The sequence below is a fragment of the Ursus maritimus genome, unplaced genomic scaffold (assembly GCF_017311325.1).
Source record: "Ursus maritimus isolate PB19 unplaced genomic scaffold, ASM1731132v1 scaffold_17, whole genome shotgun sequence".
Taxonomy (NCBI): domain Eukaryota; kingdom Metazoa; phylum Chordata; class Mammalia; order Carnivora; family Ursidae; genus Ursus; species Ursus maritimus.
Genome location: NW_024424119.1, coordinates 47,746,901 through 47,764,163, shown reverse-complemented (window position 1 = coordinate 47,764,163; position 17,263 = coordinate 47,746,901). Strand labels below are relative to the sequence as shown.

The 17,263-nt window shown below is 55.0% G+C and overlaps 1 protein-coding gene across 2 annotated transcripts in view; it reads left to right on the top strand.

Moving 5' to 3' along the window:
- LHX6 (LIM homeobox 6) overlaps positions 1-17,263 on the top strand; it is a 24,721-nt gene that overhangs the window by 4,142 nt on the left and 3,316 nt on the right. Inside the window, exons 5-9 of one of the 2 annotated variants that reach the window (XM_040631838.1) lie at positions 7,043-7,263; positions 9,963-10,063; positions 10,286-10,381; positions 10,596-10,770; positions 13,851-13,954. In XM_040631838.1, the coding sequence (XP_040487772.1) occupies positions 7,043-7,263; positions 9,963-10,063; positions 10,286-10,381; positions 10,596-10,770; positions 13,851-13,954 (697 nt within the window). The remainder of the gene's footprint in view (positions 1-7,042; positions 7,264-9,962; positions 10,064-10,285; positions 10,382-10,595; positions 10,771-13,850; positions 13,955-17,263) is intronic. The other variant, XM_040631839.1, reaches the window with a different exon arrangement.

The window sequence follows — 17,263 nt, the reverse complement described above, 5'->3', positions numbered from 1 at the left end:
GTGTGTGTGTGTGTGAGCACATGTGTGCAAGGTAGTAGGGACAAGATTACATCTGGACAGGGACTGTCCATTCTGAGATCCAGTCTCTCCTACTCCACTTCTCCTTCTCCCCTGAGGGGGCATTCCTGCTTAAGGCCTTAACCCTGGCATCGAGCAGCCAAGGGAGTGATATGCATGCGGATTTGTGGATGTGGACTGCCACGTGTGTGCGTCAGAGGGGGTTACCATCGCCGAGTGGGCCTGGCTTTCTCCACTGTCCCACCTGACTATGGACTGGCCGGGGCAGGACATAGAGGTTAGAGTCCCTGTCTTGCCACCTCCCTGCTCTATGCCTGCCTTCGTTTGGTTAAAACAAAACAAAACAAAACAAACAAGAAAAACCAACAACCAAGCCAGCTGCTGTTTTAGGGCTCATTGGGCTCATCAGCTAGCCAGGGACAGGGCTCCAGCCTGAGGAACCCAGCAGGATGATATCTCGGCCTCCCTCTTTAGAGCAGCCCTCTCCTGGCCCTCCTGGTGACGGTGGACCTGGCAGCTTCCTCCCTGCTTCTTCAGCCTCAGCTCATGCCCAGGCTGGACTGAGCCTCCTTGGATGCTGTGCTTTACTAGACCTTCAAGGATTAGTCAAAATTTAGATCCTGATCCCACTGTTCAGAGCCTCGCTGGCTCTGGAGTCCCCCTTCCCACTGCGGTGCGGTGGAGGATGGGAGCTGTAGCTATTGTGGGGACAGGCAGTCATTGGGCTCTATCAGGCCAACACTGAATCACTGTGTGACCTTGGGCAAGTGACTACATCTCTCTGCCCTCAGTGTCCTACTTCCAGGGTTGTCTGTCTAAGCTGCCAAGGAGGCCAGTGTAGGGAGGAAGGCTCAGTAGGGTCTCCCTAAATGGCAGGTGCTATGGATGCCTCGATTGTCACCACTGTCGCCTTTGGCAGAGTGGCTGCTGGGCACAATCCCCTGATGGCATTTCCTCTGGCAGTTTGAGGAGCAGGGCTTGCCTGGAGGGATGGGACCAGGCCATTTCTAGGCGGTGGGTTCTGAGCGCTAATCTTTTTCCAGTGACAAAAGCCCAAAAGCAAAACTAAAACAGATTTTTGGTTACGAAAATGGACAGGATAAAAGCTCACATTCCCTGGAATTAGGGAAGAATTGTGGCTCTCCTGAACATTTCTACCCCAGCCAGTTCTCCCTGCAGGCATAACCCATCCCTGGCAGCCCCACCTGTAACAAAAATAATAAAACCCACAAAAAGGGAAAGAAAAAGCCGTGGAGCGCCAGGCAGGGACTATTGTCTGCTCTCAGCAGCAGCCCAGGCTCTGGGTGGCTGCCGCAAAGGAGCTCTTCCTGGGGAAAGCATGAATGGTGGCGTGGGAGGCAGAGTTCCCCCTCAAGAGCCGGGGCTCAGGGAGAGGCCATGCACTGAGTTTCTCTAGACCTCTGTTTTCTGAAGCCCAAGGTCAAGGGTCTGGTGGGATACGGACTGGAGCATTCTGCTCTAGGAGAGGCCCAGATCTCCCAATAGGGCAGGGGGAGGAAGGAAGTGGCCAAGACCTCATGGAGGGGCCACCAAGGGGCTTCCATGGTCCTCCGGCCTCTGGTCTTATCCCTCAGGGAAGGGTTTCTCCTCTGTTCCATCTCTCATCTTGCCCCTCCTTGACACCATTCTGTAGACCCACAGTCTCCCTGGGCAGAGCCTGGTGTTGGTGGCTCAGGAAGTTAGAAGTTAGGAAGGCCCTCCAAACTCACCAGGGAGGGAGGCTGCAGAGCATGGGGGTGATGCCCTTCGCAAGACTGCTCGGCCTCTCTGCTTCAGTTTCTCCAACTCTCCTTCCAAAGAGGGACCTCACCAGCCCCTGTGGGTTCATCCAGATTCCTGATAACCCTCACTCCCTGAGTCCTAGCAGACCACCGGGGAAAATATGATATTGCTTTTAATTTCTTCACTTTTTTGGTTAAGACCATTTTTCTTTCTATTTTCTTCCAAGAAGTGAAGAAAAGTCCTGGGGGGGGGAATAATGCTCCTTCCTGGGCCATTCATATCTCCACTGCCCTCAGCAACCACAGCCTCAGACAGCTTCCTCCCACCCACTGACCTGCAGCTGCTGCCCCCCAAACAGGGCATGGACTGATCTGCAGTGCCTCCCCCTTCAGCCCCCCCCCCCCAAGTATCACATCCATTGTATGGTTGGGGAGACTGATGCCCTGGGGGAGAGGAAAGTGGAGCCCCAAGGTCACTCGGTGAGAGAGTGTAAGAGGGGCTGGACAGGGGCGAGGATACTGTTCACCAGAATGTATAGAGCTCTTCTCAAGCCAGGAACTGCGTGAACTCCTGGAGTGCTTTCTCATTGAATCCTCAGGTCCACCCTGTGATTACCATATTGTCATAATCCCCTCATTGTAGGATGGGAAACTGAGGTCCTCAGAGGTGAGGTCATGCAGCTAGTAAGTGGCAGAGCCTAGGTCAGCCCCATGGCCACCTGACTCCACTATCCCTGTGTCTAAACACTCAGCACTGTTCTTTTATAGGTGAGATATGTCAGCAGCAGCTCTCTACAAGGTGAGGTCCGTGGAATGGCAAAGACCCTTCTCTCCTGGCCCTGAGGTTCCCTGCTCGGTTTCATTGGCTTCACACAACGAGCCCCAGCTCTGTGCTCTGGTGTGTGCCTCTCCCTGGGGGGGGGTCGTGGGAGCACCGGGACAGGAGTGACCTCCTCCGAGGCTGTGACTAGATCAAGTTTGTCAGGATCAGGTAACCATGGTCCCTGGCCCTCTTGCCTTCAGCCCATTGGAGTGGGGAGTAAAGGGTTAACTACTGCTCCTGGCGTGGATACGGGTGGGGTTCAGAGAGTGTCCTGGGCTGGGCCACCGGGCAGCCGGCTGAAGTTCCTGTCCCCTGCTTGGCCCATGTGACTTAGGGCAAGCCCTCAGCCTTCTCTGGCCTTCCTCCTAGAGCCCAAGCTCCAACCGCGGGCTCCAGCGGGAGAACCCCACCCCCTCCCCCAGAGCGAGGGTCCCCAGGGAGGCTCAGAGCTGGGAATCGGCCCCCCACCGCGGCAGAGAGCGGCCCAGCGGCCGCCAGCTGTTGGGGGACAGATGTTGGGGGAGCGGAGAAAGGAGTTCTGGGGAGGGGCCTCAGGCCGAGACCTCCGAGGCGTGGGGCGTTTTAACCTCATAATTGCTGGTTCTGTTTTTTCTGGCTTCTCCTCCTGAGAGTTTGCCTAGAAAGAAAGGAACAGAGGGGATAGGAAGGGCTCCACCTCCAATCCACCTTGTTGGCCTCTTAGAATCTCCCTAAGGCCCTCAAGTGAGTGTTCTGAACGCAAAATCCATTAATTCTGCTATGAGTTTCCGCACTTCGAAACTAACTTTGGTCTTCCCATCGGAGTATAGCTCCGGGTATCTTAATAAGGGGGAAAGGAGTCCTAGTGAAACTCCGAAAGGCTCTTTCGTTGAGGCTCATTCATCCCACAAATTATGACTGAGCACCAGCTCGGTGTCCAGAGGAAGTAGGCTGGGAGAGTGAGCTTGACCTGGTCAGGGGCCCACAGCTCCCTCCGCACGACCTCGAGTACCCAGATATCTCTGTTCCCTACTCAGGGGAGAGAGGGTAAGGAGATGCACGATGGCCACCCCACTCCTTTCAGCAGCTGCCAGGATGCTCAGCGTCTGTCGGACACCTCTCCACGCCCAAAGCGTGTCTGTCCTTTGCGCCTTTACGCCAAGGCGCGCGCCGGGATCCAGGGAGGGGCGCGCACAAGGCTGGGGGTGGAGGGGCGGTAGCCGCGCCCCCTAATCCCTTTGGCGCTCCCTTCGCAGCTCCCGAACACCCCATTCTTGAAGTTTCGTTGTCTCGCCGCCGATTTCGCTGCTTCCGGAATCCGGCGGCTCGGGCCTCGCAGCCCGCCTGAGAAGGAGTCTATCGGTTTGTCAGAGAGCCTCGATCCGTAAGCCTCCTCGTGCCCCCTTGTTTGTGCCACTGACCCCTGCCCTGGGTGGAGGATACGTTTCAGAAGCGGCCTGCAAACGCATCCAACACTGCATAATGACCCCCTCACCCCCATCCAAGGATCCATTGCAAAGGTGATTTCGTTGACTGGGACGAACCACGGCCGAGCGCGGGGAGATCCTAGGGCTGGGGACAGCTCTTGTCATTTGGGTGACACGTGGAGGGTGAGAAAGTTGCTGAGAGATAACTCGGGGGTCCGCTTGGGAGCAAGGAGTGTACAATGTACAGTGTAGGGGAAGAAGGCGCCCAGGCGTCTCTGACTTGTGGAGCGGGAAGATCAGGGGTGCGCGGGGAGTCTTGGACTCACCTCTGGCAAAGGACAAGGAATCTCGTACAGCCGAGCGCGAGGACCCGGGGTCGCGTACTCTGGCGCAGCTCACCGGTCGTGGCGCACGGAGACCACGAGTTGGAGACGCAGTCGCTCTCACCTGGCCTCTGAAGGCCGGGACCTTCCCTTCCCTGGCTCTCCCCTCTCCCTGGGAACGCACTGCCCGCCTTCCCGAATCTGCTGGGCCTCAAGCCCTGCGCACGGGACTTTCCGGGACCCGTGGCCGGGAGTCGGGACGCGACGGGGTCAGACCAGGCCGTTTCCAGTTAATGCACCTGGGATCCAGCCCTTATCATCGCCCGCCCTGCTGCTTCCGCAGGTTCTAGGTTCCTTTTGCGCTTCAGAGCGGACCTTGCCACGCTCTTTGTGGTCTTGGGCAAGTCACTTGTCCGCTCTGAACCTCCGATTCCACGTGTGCAAAATGGGTGCGAGAGTCTCCACCTCACGCGGTTGCGGGAAGCCGAGGGCGTGCAGCGAAGACGTTGCGCCCAGGAAAGCTGGATCGCTCTATCTGCCCTGCCCTCGGCTGGCCGCTCCCCCCTCTCCAAGGCCAGAAAGCGCTCCTGGTCCTCGTACAACCAGTCGGGCAGCGGAACTCCGGGTCCGCCCCTCGGCGAGAGTAGGCAGGGGTGGGCTAAGCGGTTTCCTCTCCTCTTTACGGAGGGATTGGGAAAGAAACCGCGGGCTGTACTAGGCTGTCCCCTGGGGAAGCCGAGTTTCCGAGGTCCGGAACCGCCTCAGTTTAGGGGGCGGTGGACCCAGCAGAGGCGCGCGGCGCAGCCTGGCTGAGCAAACCGCACTGCCAGCGGCAGGGTGTCCTTGCGCTCCTGGTCAGCGGCGGTGGCGCTGGAGTTAGGTCTGGAGCCGGGGCGGGCCGAGGCCTCCGCGCTCCCGCATTCGGTTTAACCCAATACCGTTTATTCAATTGACGGTTGCTTGCCTTTGCCAAGGCAGGCGAGGCTGTAACCAGAGCGCATTTGCTCGGCTGGTTTCTGCACACATTCACAGGCATTTCCGAGTGCTCCTCCGGGTGGAAGTGTGCCGGCCCTGGGGACACAGAGGCAGATCTTCTCCGTCCTCTCCCAGGGATACAGCACAGCGGGTGGGAGGGAGAGCGGAAGAATCTGACATTTTTGAATCCGCCTGACCAACGCTGCCAGCCTGGTGCTGGAACTGGGGGACTCTGCAAAGGCCTGGGCTGGGAAGGTGCTTCAGGCTGGGCCACAGAGACCTGGCACTGACCTTTCATCGTGGCTGCCTGGGACTCCTGCTTGTGTGCGATGGGGAAAGTAAGGGAGGAGATGAGACTAAGAGGTTGTGGTCTGCCGGTCTGCCAGGCTTTGTAAATGCCAAGGATCTTGCACCAGATCCTGAGGGTAGAGTGGAGTCACCAAAGGATTTTAAGCAGGGCAGGACAGGCTTCACTGCGCATGCTGGAAACTTTGCTGTGGCCACTGTGTGGAGGAATGGTTGTTGGCCGGGTGGTGCTGGCAACAGAGCAGGGCAGGGCAGATTCTAGCCTAGGAGGAGAGCAGTGGCTCTGGAGAGGACAGGGATCCCAAAGATACTTAGGAAAAAGAACCAACATTGCCAGATGATTGGTTAGACGTGGGATTGAGGTGAGGGAGGAGTGCGTGGTTTAGGTTTCTAAGCTTGAGGGGCTGGGTGAGTGGTGGCATCATTCCCTGAAATAGAGTGTGCACCAGAGGAAACTGAAGGTTGGGACAGGGTCACAGGATGAGTCATCTACTTAAAGAACAAACCTTCCCTGGTGCTCAGGGGTCAGGCCTTGCGCTGACTTCTGGGACAGGGTAAACCAGACTCTGCTGCTTCCTGGAGGGGCTCCCAGTCTGCTAGTGGAGGCAGGCACTCCCAAATAGCCACACTACAAATGCAGGGTGGGGGGGGGGAGGGGGAGATGGGGAAAGGGCCTAACAGGGAAGGCTTAAGGGGGAGGGGACATTTGATCTGGGCCTTTTGTTTGTTTGTTTGTCTTTTTAACATTTACTGTTGGAATGTCCTGGGGTTCCGGAGTCTGGGACTGGCTGGGTACTTAATAGACTGCAAAGTACGAAGCAGTGGTCTCTGCTGTTGTCACTTCCCTTGGCTCAGGCCAGGGAAAGTGAGAACTCAGAGGGGTTAAACAATTTGCTCAAGGGCACAAAGCCAGTAAGTGCATATCCATCTATGCTTCCAAGAAACCCTGAGCATCGCTACAGTTTATTCATCTTGGGTTTCTACCCTTGCAAGCTGTGTGACCTTGTGCAAGTTACTTTAACTCTCTGGTCCCCATTTTCCTCATCTGCAAAATGAAGATGAATTGGGATAATCAACATAAAACACTTGGCATCTTGCTGGGCATGTGGTATGGGCTCAAAAACTTGCATGTTATTATGTTATTCCATTTTCCCCAACACGATATATTTTAGTGAACAGATTATTTATGTACAAATGTAAGGGATTGTTGTAGAAAATTTGGAAAACTCAGAAAAGCACCAAGAAGAAAATAAAAACCACCCACCAGCTCACCTTCAGAGTGAGCTGGTGTCTGCAGGGGTGTGGGGTATCGGGCGGATCCAGGCAAAGGGAAAATTGTGGGTGAGCAAAGGCCAGGAGGCAGGGTGCTGGCGGGCCACTGGGATTTGGGGGGAAAGGGGAGCCTGTCTGAGCCTCGCCACCCCCCTTTCCTGTCCCGGTGTCCCGCAGCCGATTTGGGACCAAGTGTGCACGGTGCGGTCGACAGATCTATGCCAGCGACTGGGTGCGGCGGGCACGCGGCAATGCCTACCATCTGGCCTGCTTCGCTTGCTTTTCGTGCAAGCGCCAGCTGTCCACGGGCGAAGAGTTTGGCCTGGTCGAGGAGAAGGTGCTGTGCCGCATCCACTACGACACCATGATCGAGAACCTCAAGAGGGCCGCCGAGAACGGTACCCAACCCGCCCCACCCAGCACCCTGCCACACCTCTGTGCCCAGCCCTCTCCCACCCCACCCCAGCACTGCAGGAACTGACCACACTCCTCTAGGAGCAGGTGCTCCCTTTACCACTTGGAGACTGCGTAGGTGTGGGGCTGCGCACGGAGCATGCGCTTTGGGCTCCACCGTTTTCCTGGGAGTAGGAAGTCACAGTCCGTCTTTGCAACTGTTTCCTCATCTGTAAAATGGAGCTAATGAGAAGACACCTTCTCAAAGACAGAGGAGCTGATGTGTTGTAAAGCCAGGGGATCCTCAATGAACCCTAGATATGATTCTCATAATGTGGCAGCCTACTCCTCCTTTGGCCAGCTCTGAGGACTCATCCCCTCTGGCTGCCTGGACCTGGCCGTGGGCCAGTCCTGGAGAGATGATTCCACTCTGTTCTCCCAACTCCAGTGTCAGCAGCTCCAAGCCAGAAGTTTGGGGGTGGGGGTTTCATCCTGGACTGTAAGGAAAAAGGCCTTTGAGTCTGGAGACATGAGCTCTAGTTTTGCTTCTGGGAAACGTATGAAGTTTCCTTTCTTCTCTGGACCTCAGTCTCCTCATCTGTGTAAGATAGTTGGTGAACTAGAAAGATCCCTAAATCTCTTCTGGCTCCAATACTGCATCTCCCCAAGACACAAAGGCCAACAGACAGGATTCACATCTTCAGGGACTGTGAGGGCTGAGTCACGGGTGGGTTGGTGGTTAGAAAGGGGTAGGAATGGAGGTTAGGCTGAGGGCAGCGTCAGGGACCCTTTCCATAATTTTCCTGTCTGGGTCTTTGGAGGCTGCTAACCTCTGTAATGTGGATTATTCTGTGTAATCCTTATAAAAACCCTAAGAAGTAGCTGGTGTGTCCCCATTTTACAGATGAGGAAACAGGCAGAGGTTATCTGCAGTATGTGATTTGCCAAAGGTTACATCCTAGCATGTTGACTTGACTCCAAAGCCCAGGCTTTAAACCACCATACTATACCACCCCATTCCCAAGCTCCAGGGACCCTTAATTAGACTTCATTAAACAAGGGAGGCTGCTGGGATGTGGCTGCCCCTATAAGTTTCATTTCCCCATTGAAAAAACGGCACACCAATCCTTGTCCTGCTTGCTCTCCTAGGGGACATTAATATCACAAAATATCTATCCCATCCTCAGGGCCTCTCGGGAGGTGTATGGACCGCCCTGCCTCAATTTCTAGCCTGGGAACTAGTCAGGAATTTCTAGAACGTTCCAGACCATGGCCAAACCAAGGCCATCACTTTCTCCTGCCAGAATCAGGCCTAAGTGGCCTAGGTGGGAAGCAAGTGAGGCTGGGGTTGTATGAAGTTACCTGCGGTGGTGGCTAAGTCAGCAGTGTCACTGGGATGGATTCCCAGGAGTCAGGGCTCCCCCTATCCCATGGCCCATCAGCGACACCCTTTCATATCTGGACCAATCAGGACCACCCCTAGCCACAGCCTTGCCAGTTACACTCTCGCTCTCACCTCTAGGCCGACTCCAGACTCCTACCATGCAGGGGAGCTTGAGCAGCCCTCGGTTTGGGTTACTGTTTTACTCTTATTTTATTTATTTATTATTTAAAAAAAAAATTTTAAGTAGGCTCCATGCCTAACATGGGGCTTGAACTCAAGACCCCGAGATTAAGAGTCACATGCTTTACCAACTGAGCCAGCCAGGTACCCCTGCTGTTTTACTTTTAAGTTTAAACACACACCCTTCCATCATAGAAAACTTAGAAAAGATGGTTAAGCAAAAAGAAGAAAATAAATATCACTTTAAAGGTTACCACCTCTTCTATTTTAGTATCTATCTTCCCAGATTTTTTTCTCTGTATATATGGTGGTGTGTTTGGTTTTCCCCCCAACATAATGTTTTTCCTAATTCAAAAAAATTATAACTGATTGTGAACAGTGGTGGAATTACAGGTGATTTTTATTTTCTTCTTTGTGCTTATCTGAATTTTCTGAGTTTTTGATAAGGAGCATGTATTACCTAGAAGAATGAGGTATTAAAAATAAAATGGGAATGTACTTAGTGCGATTGTAAAAGTAATATAAGTGGAAAGAGAATGGCTAACATATGCTCCAGTTAACAAAATGAAACCTTAGAGAAATAAAGTGACATATGATTGTTGTAAAAACCTCAAAAGTTGCAGAAATATTGAAAGTAGAGTCTCCGTAAGCGCCCTCCTCAGAAGTAACCACTGCTAGCACCTAGGTGTATATCCTTTCAACCCTTTTTGCTTCTATACATTTTTACAAAATTAGAATCTGCTCACGTCTTACCTCCACCAGCTTTTGGTTTCCCCAGTTTCACTAAGAGGGGTCCAGTTTGGGGGGCTAGGGTCAGCCAGCTGTAAGCCACTAGGTGAGAAAGGTCCTGGGCAGGGACTTTCTTCTCTTTGAGCCTGTTTCTTTCCTCTGCTGGAAAATGGGGCTGTGAGACAGACACAAAGGACACACGGAAAGAGCAGTGTCTGGTACGGAGCAAACAGTCAGAAATGACAGCCCCTTTTCTAAAGACAGAGCTCAGGGACTAGGACTCTGGGATCCCCGCTCCCAGCCAACTCCACTCCTGACCCTTCCAGGGACCAGCTGCCCCCACCCCCGTCCTTTCCAGGATGCCACTAGAAGAGATGGGGACGCGTGGTCAGCCACTTCTGTCACCCCCAGGGAACGGCCTCACGCTGGAGGGGGCAGTGCCCTCGGAACAGGACAGTCAGCCCAAACCGGCCAAGCGCGCGCGGACTTCCTTCACCGCCGAGCAGTTGCAGGTACCCGGGCAGGCCGCGAGTGGCCGGGGGTGTGGGCGGGCCCTAGAGTTAGGCGGGGCCGAGAGGGCCTCTGGCTCCGCCCCTTCTGCCCGGACCCGCGGGTGCCGGGGAGGGGCCGTAGCTGTGTGGGGCGTGGCCTCCGGGCCGGATCCTCTCTGATTGGGCCGGGGTCTGGGAGACCTCCGCGCGTTCCTGCCTCACTGCCCCTTTTGCTCCCCGCAGGTTATGCAGGCGCAGTTCGCGCAGGACAACAACCCCGACGCACAGACGCTGCAGAAGCTTGCGGACATGACGGGCCTCAGCCGGAGGGTCATCCAGGTGGGGCCGAGGGAGGGCGGAGCCTTCGGGGAGGGGCGGGGCCTAGGGGCCGGGGGCGGACCCTCCAGCGCGTGTGCGGGGCTCGGGAGCCGCAGGCCCGGGCGCACGTGGCCGCCCTTCCGCAAGACGCGACGAAGCAGTCCAGCCTGGGGTCTCCCGGCGGCGCGTCCGACCGTTTCCCGCAAGGCTGAGGCTGCTGAGGCTGTCGTTCCAGGTGTGGTTTCAAAACTGCCGGGCGCGTCATAAAAAGCACACACCACAGCATCCCGTGCCGCCCTCCGGAGCGCCGCCGTCCCGCCTCCCTTCCGCACTGTCCGACGACATCCACTACTCCCCATTCAGCAGCCCCGAGCGGGCGCGCATGGTCACCCTGCACGGCTACATTGAGAGTAAGTGACCGCAACACCGAGGCCGCCGGGCCTGCGGGCGAGGGGGGCACGCAGGAGCGCGCGCGGGAGGCGGAGGCGTGGGGAGGCCTTTCGGAGCCTGGTGGGTGAAGACGTGGGGTCTGCAGTTCCTCGGACCTAGGGGTTGGGGAGAGGGGCTAAGCTCCCGGTCTCTGCCTTAGTGAGACGGGACCCTTTGTAGAGAAAAGCCATTCGGGTATTCAAAAAATACTTTCCAAGTACCCACTATGTGTGCCAGGGCCCAGGGACTAGGGAGAGAACAGGATGGCTAAAGTCTTTGCCTTTTGGTGGAACCTGCGTCCTGGTGAGAGAGACAACATGGCACGATAACCAGACAGATGAGAGCATGGTTTTAATCGTGATGATTGCTATAGGAAAGGAGCTGGATGCAAGCTCGTGGAGATGCCGCCTTTCAGCAAGCTGAGACTGGAAGGATGGATAGGACCTAGTGAGACACAAGGAGAGTGGAGGTAGAAGTGCGGGGTAGCAGAGCTGCTGAATGCAGGCAGGCCATAGCCCAGAAAGCATGGTGGCATGGGTGCGTCTGGGGTTGCAGAAGAAGGCCAGTGTGGCAGGAGTGTCCCGAGCTGGGAGGCTGTGGGCAAATTAGCTACCCCTCATGAATTTCAGTATCCTCATCTGTAAACTGGGACATTAATAATGCCTACTCCACTCATGTGCTCAGTAAATACTCTTTGAGCGCTTTCTGTGCTAAGCACTGGAATACAATGGAGAACACAGCAGACCAAAGTCTGTGTGCTCCTGGGGCTCACATTCCAGAGTGGGACATGGGTGGAGAGGCAATCACCTAAGAAAGGAGGAAGGGGATGGCATGTCAATGGGGACTGGATGCCATGGGGATGATGGAGTAGGTCACGGTGGAGTGCCCTTTGAGCAGGAGCCTGGAGCAGAGAGGAAGGTAGGCTTGTGGATTTCCGGGGGAATGAACATCTGGTGATTCTGCTACTGAGCAGGTGCTTATTCCCTTTGAGCTTGTTTGTCTCCTCAAAGCTGGGTGTGACCAGAAAAGTAGAAGTAGCCACAATATAACCATGAACATGAATCCTCCCTTCTCCGGCTCCAAGTAAAAGGGAAAGAGAAGGGGGAGGGTTTACTGAGCCCCTGCCATGGGCAGACACTACGCTAAGCATGTGTGTAAACATCACACATCACTGTTTCATTGTACAGGTGACGAAACCAAGGGTCCACAGTAAGTCAGTGGGAGCCAGTATTCCTTAATGGTTGACTGTGGGCTTTGGCGTGAGACTGTGGGGCTTCTGATCCCAGCCCTGCCACTTACTAGCTATGTGCCATCGGGCAAGCTTCTTAGCTTCCCTGAAAACCGATTTTGTCATCTGTAAAAATGAGCACAATAAGAGTACTTCTCTCAGAGCAGTGTGTGAGCCTCAGAAGAGATCACTGACGTCAAGTCTCCAGCATTCAGTCGATGCTGGATAAATGTTAGCTGCTCGGGTAATGGTGGTGCTGGTGGTTCTGGCTGGTACGGCTGGGTGTGCAGAGTCCTGCCTACAGCACCCGGCAGCCAGTTGGAAACTATGTCTCTTTGCCGTTTCACTTCTGAACCATCTGCTCTGTAGGAGGGACTTTTCTTCCTTTCTTTTCTAAACGCTGACTTATGTTCAGGCTGCACAGAGCCCACTGAACATCTCGTTCATCTGTTAAAGGCGCCAAAGACCAGGGGCTCTCTAGGTACCAGGAGTCTGGGCTGCCAGCTAGCGCTTGCTGTGGAATTAGTAATGGATCTCGGTGACCCCCTTGGGAGTGTGGCCATGGCCTCCAGAGTCATGCCTAGAGATGTCTTGGATGCTCAGAGAAGGGGCTGCGGGTGCCCTTTCCTCTTGCCGATGGAAAGCGTGGGGCAGGACGTGTTGAGGGTGCTTGGACCTGCCGCCTCTTGCTGCATGACTGGAGGACACCTCAGCAGTTTGCTTAGCAGTTAACTAAAGTCACACGATTGAGTTTCCTGGGGCCCTAGAGCTTGGAATCTGAATAAGAAGCTTTGGAACCAGACCCCAGAAAGATGCACATACACACATAGTTTTCAGTGTAATCCCATGCTGTTCATGGACTCCTCGAACGCCCCAGGTTAAGAATCCCCAGTCTTCTACAATTGCTTTATTCTACCCGTGAGGGAACTGTGGCTCAGAAAGGCACGGTAACTTGTCTTAAGTTACATATTAATTGTAAGTGTCTGTACAGGGCTCTCCCCTGCGCCCATGTGACCAAAGAAAAAGAAGGATAGGGATGAGAGAAGCCATAGACTTCTCCACTGTAGTGGTAAAGCTTCGAAACATGAGAGATTTGTGTCAGCTATCTGGACGGATTTTCCCCTGCAGTGTTAGATGTTGGATAAGATACAGAGATTCATACGACAGATATTCCAAGAGTACCTGCTAGGTGTCATGCCTCGTTCTAGGTACTGGAAATCCATGACGCTCTAGAGTCTGGAAGACAAACAAAAATCCCTGCGCCCATTGCAGCTTGTATTCTAGTTGGCAGAGACAGATAATGCCAAGTCCACAGTAACAAATATACAGTAAGTCAGAGGCTGGGAAGTGCTAAGGAGGAAGAATAAAGCTGGGAAGGAGGGCAGGGAGGGGAGGGGTGAGTGTTAGCGTTGGGCTGCAGTTATAAATAAATAGGGTGGCCAGGGACAGCATCATTAAGGCGACATACAAGTGCAGGGTCCTCTAGGAGGCATAGGGTGAAGGCTGAGTGATACCTGGGAGATAAGAAGGTAGAGGGCATCAAGTGAAGATGCTAATAACGGGGTACAGCTTTGCATATCGGTGTTAAATACATATTTGTTTGGGAGTGTTTATCAGTGAGCTGGGCAATTATCACATAGCACTTTATAGATTATAAAGATTTTTACATAGGGCGTTACAACCAACTCAGTTGAAGTTTTGCCCAAGGCCACACACAGCCTGTAAGTGGCCAAGGTGAAACCGGTCCCAGGGCTGCAGCCTGCTGAGCACGGGGCGGATGGGCTCCTGCATGGAGGCTGCAGGACGGGCTCCAAGGCATCCTCTCGTCCACAGGTCAGGTACAGTGCGGGCAGGTGCACTGCCGGCTGCCTTACACCGCACCCCCCGTCCACCTCAAAGCCGATATGGATGGGCCGCTCTCCAACCGGGGTGAGAAGGTAAATGGAGCCAGGCTGGGTATGGTGGGGGAGAGCCTTCCTGCCAGGGATGGGTTTCTGGCAGGCACCATGCTGCTCCGTGGCAGACCCTCTCTGCCCAGAATACGCCAGCCCCCACCTTGCCCCCTAGGCAGTCGCTCGAGCAGTGTGTTCTATGGGCACGGCCACTCCAAAGGCCTCCTTGTAGCCCACCCCCACCAATACTTGGCCTTTTTTCCCCCTAGATTTGTGAATTTAGTTACTTTGCTCACATTTTGTGGTTCCAGGAAAGGCTCCTACCGTACCACCCTGCATCCCACCCTGTCCCCTGCTCTTCCTCCTTTCTCATTTTTATCCCTGGCTGTTGAGTGAGTGCCCCTATCTGCTGGGGCCCCAGGGTAGCAGGTCAGCAGGGGACTTTGGTCAATTGGCAGGGCATCCTTTGGGGAAGTGGGATCTCTGGTTACCTCAAGCATCAGGACTGAACATCCGGAAGGGTGCTTAGACATCCCCCCTGGCCAGTGGCCTGAAAGCTTTGTTTTTAAGTACGGGCACCTTTAAACATTTCCCCCCCACAACCCATAAAACAGATAAAAGTGGGGTGAACTGCTCCAGGTGAAACCACAGAGTGTGTAGGACCCCCTCCTCCCTCTCGGTGCCAAGACGCCTCTCAGTTAGCCTTCCAAGCCTCTGTCCTAGGACAACCTCTCATTTTAGGAGCGGAGAAATTGAGGCACAGCTTGCTCTGGGTGCCAGAGCCTGGATGGGAACCTGTGTACTTCCTTATCCGTTCAGCTGACATTTGCTATGTACTGACTTCGCTCGGCAGCCCCGAGTCAGTGGCCAGGAACACAGAGATGAGGAGAGCAGGGTTCTTGCTCTGTGGGGGCCAGTCTGGAGGAGGACACACAACAGAAACAGAATCACAACACAGTGTGATGAGACTGAAGGGGGAGCCCAGGGCGCTGGAGAGCTGGGGCCAGCCCAGGAGAGACACAAGGAGGACTCTCCGGAGGAGGGCAGTGCCTGCGCGCAGGCCTGAAGGCTGAATCAGAGTTCGTCAGGGAGAGCGTGAGCCACCTCGGCTCCCAGGGAACCCTGAGCAGTCCAACAGGGCTGGCGCACAGGCTTGGGAGGAACGGTGAGAGAGGTGGGGAGCTCAGGGCTGCCAGGTGGAGGAGTCTGGACTTTGTCCCGGGGCAGTGGGGAGGACTTGGAGGCCTCTTTTTTTCTTTTATTTTGCTTATTTATTTTTAAGGATTTTATATTTTAAGTCATCTCTACACCCAGCTCACAACCCTGAGATCAAGAGTCTCACGCTTTACCAACTGAGCCAGCCTGGGGCCCCTATTTTATTTTATTTTATTTTATTTTATTTTATTATTTATTTTTCTAGTTTTATTGAATGGAGACCTCTTTTGGAAACATCGCTGTAGCAGGCCTCAGGGAGGCAGGGAGCCCCAGGAGTCAGCAGGGCCAGGAAGACTGGGTCAGTTCCTTCCAGCTGGAAGGGCCTCCAGGGGCCTTCCAGGCCAGCAGAGCCCAGTCTTGGTATGCCTCGGAATCACCTGGGCAGCTTGTAAAGAAGCTGATTCCACAGCTTCACCCATAGAGAGTCTGCTGGGGAGGCTCGGGGTGGGGAACCACTCCCGCAGGACACCTCTGCTTATCCTGAATGAGCCCCTGCTGTGTGTCCGGCTCCGTGCTGGGCACCACGGGCCAGGGATGTGCTGCAGACAGCCTAGGTGCGCGGATGGGTGTATAAGTCAACGGTAGTGGGCAGGTCCGGTGGTGGGTGAGCGTCCCCAGGGACACCCGCCAAGATTGTCCTCTCACAGCAAGAGCTGCTGTTGCCCCAGCAACACCTCCATTCACAGCAGGGGCTTTACACACTTTGTCTGATGGCTTCCAAGCACTTTGTGGGTGCGGGGATGGCCGTCCTCATGGTAAAGATAAGGAAATTGAGGCTCAGAGAGGTGACATGACCTGCGCAGGGATGCCTCGAGTCTGTTGCGCTTCGAAGTCCATACCGGTCACTTGTTTGGGGCAGCACTTTACAGTTTACACAGTGCCCTCTCTGACCTCACCCTTCACAGCCTCCCTGGGAGGGTGATTCTGATTGACTCCATGTCCCACCCACTGAAACCTGGGCTCAGGGCAGTGCTCACCAGCGTCACACTGGGAGTGTGGGTAGAGCTGGCCTCCGTCCCAGGACTGCCCGCCTCGGAGCTGCCACTCTCCTCTGGGAGGGCACTTGTCCCGTCAGACCTGGCGCAGGCCCTGCAGAGGCGAGCTGGCACCGTCCCTGTCCTCAAGGAGCATGCGGCTTAGAGCAGGAGGTGAGCAGGGTGACAGAGCAGTTGAGGACCCAGAAGAGGGGGTGATGCGCTCTAAGGGAGAAGCAGGGAAGGGGAAGATGGGCGTTCCATGTCAAGAGAAGAGCGTGTGCAAAGGCCCAGAGGCATAGAGGAGCCTGGGTCTGAGGGACCATGGGGTGATTAGCGTGTCCGAGGCCCAAGGAGGTGGCAGGAGTCACACAGTGAAGGGCCTGGACCATGGAGCGAGAGGCTTAGGCTTTATGTGCAGGGCAGCGGGAGCCTTGGAAATGTTTAGGGCTGGGCTCAGCACTTGGACCCGAGCCTTGTCTCCTGGTTACTCAGCTAAGCTTGTGGTTATGTCTGGTTCAGTCTGAAGGATGAGCCAGTCTTGGGTCTGGCAGCTTTTGCCGTAGAAGCTTTCTGGCCCCTGGGTTTGGCGAGTTTTCTCTTGCTGGGCCTCGTCCCCAGCTTCACATCCAGCAGCTCTGGAGGAAAAAAAAAGTTTCTCCCTCCTTCATGACCTCCCACCCTCTCACTGTCAGTTCTTCCTGCCAGCTCCTGGGGACCTTTTCTGTCCACCTCTTGCCAAACACACGAGGCCTGGGGGGTTGTGTGTGATCAGCGTAAGACTGTATGGACTTTCTCCCAAATCCCTCCAGCCCTGAGTGGCCGAGCTGTGAGGAGACTCAGTACCCCTGCAGCAGGCTCCTGAACCCACCCAAGACCAGCACTGGTCTGGCCAGGAGGACAGGGCTCTGAGCATTCGCAGGGAGCGCCCCCTGACTCCGCCACATCGTCATTTGGCCACACGTGCCTGAAAGTTTCCAGAACCGCCTTTCTCTTTGGTCATGTCCCCTGATTCCACAATTTCAGAGCTTGGAAATCAGGACTATACTGTCACTGATCAGACAGAGAGACTGAGGCCCACAGCGGGTAGGGTCTTACCCGATTTATCTCTCCCGAGAAAGCTGGTCTTAGTAAGAGCCCAAAGCCAGGCATCGCAGCGGTCAGA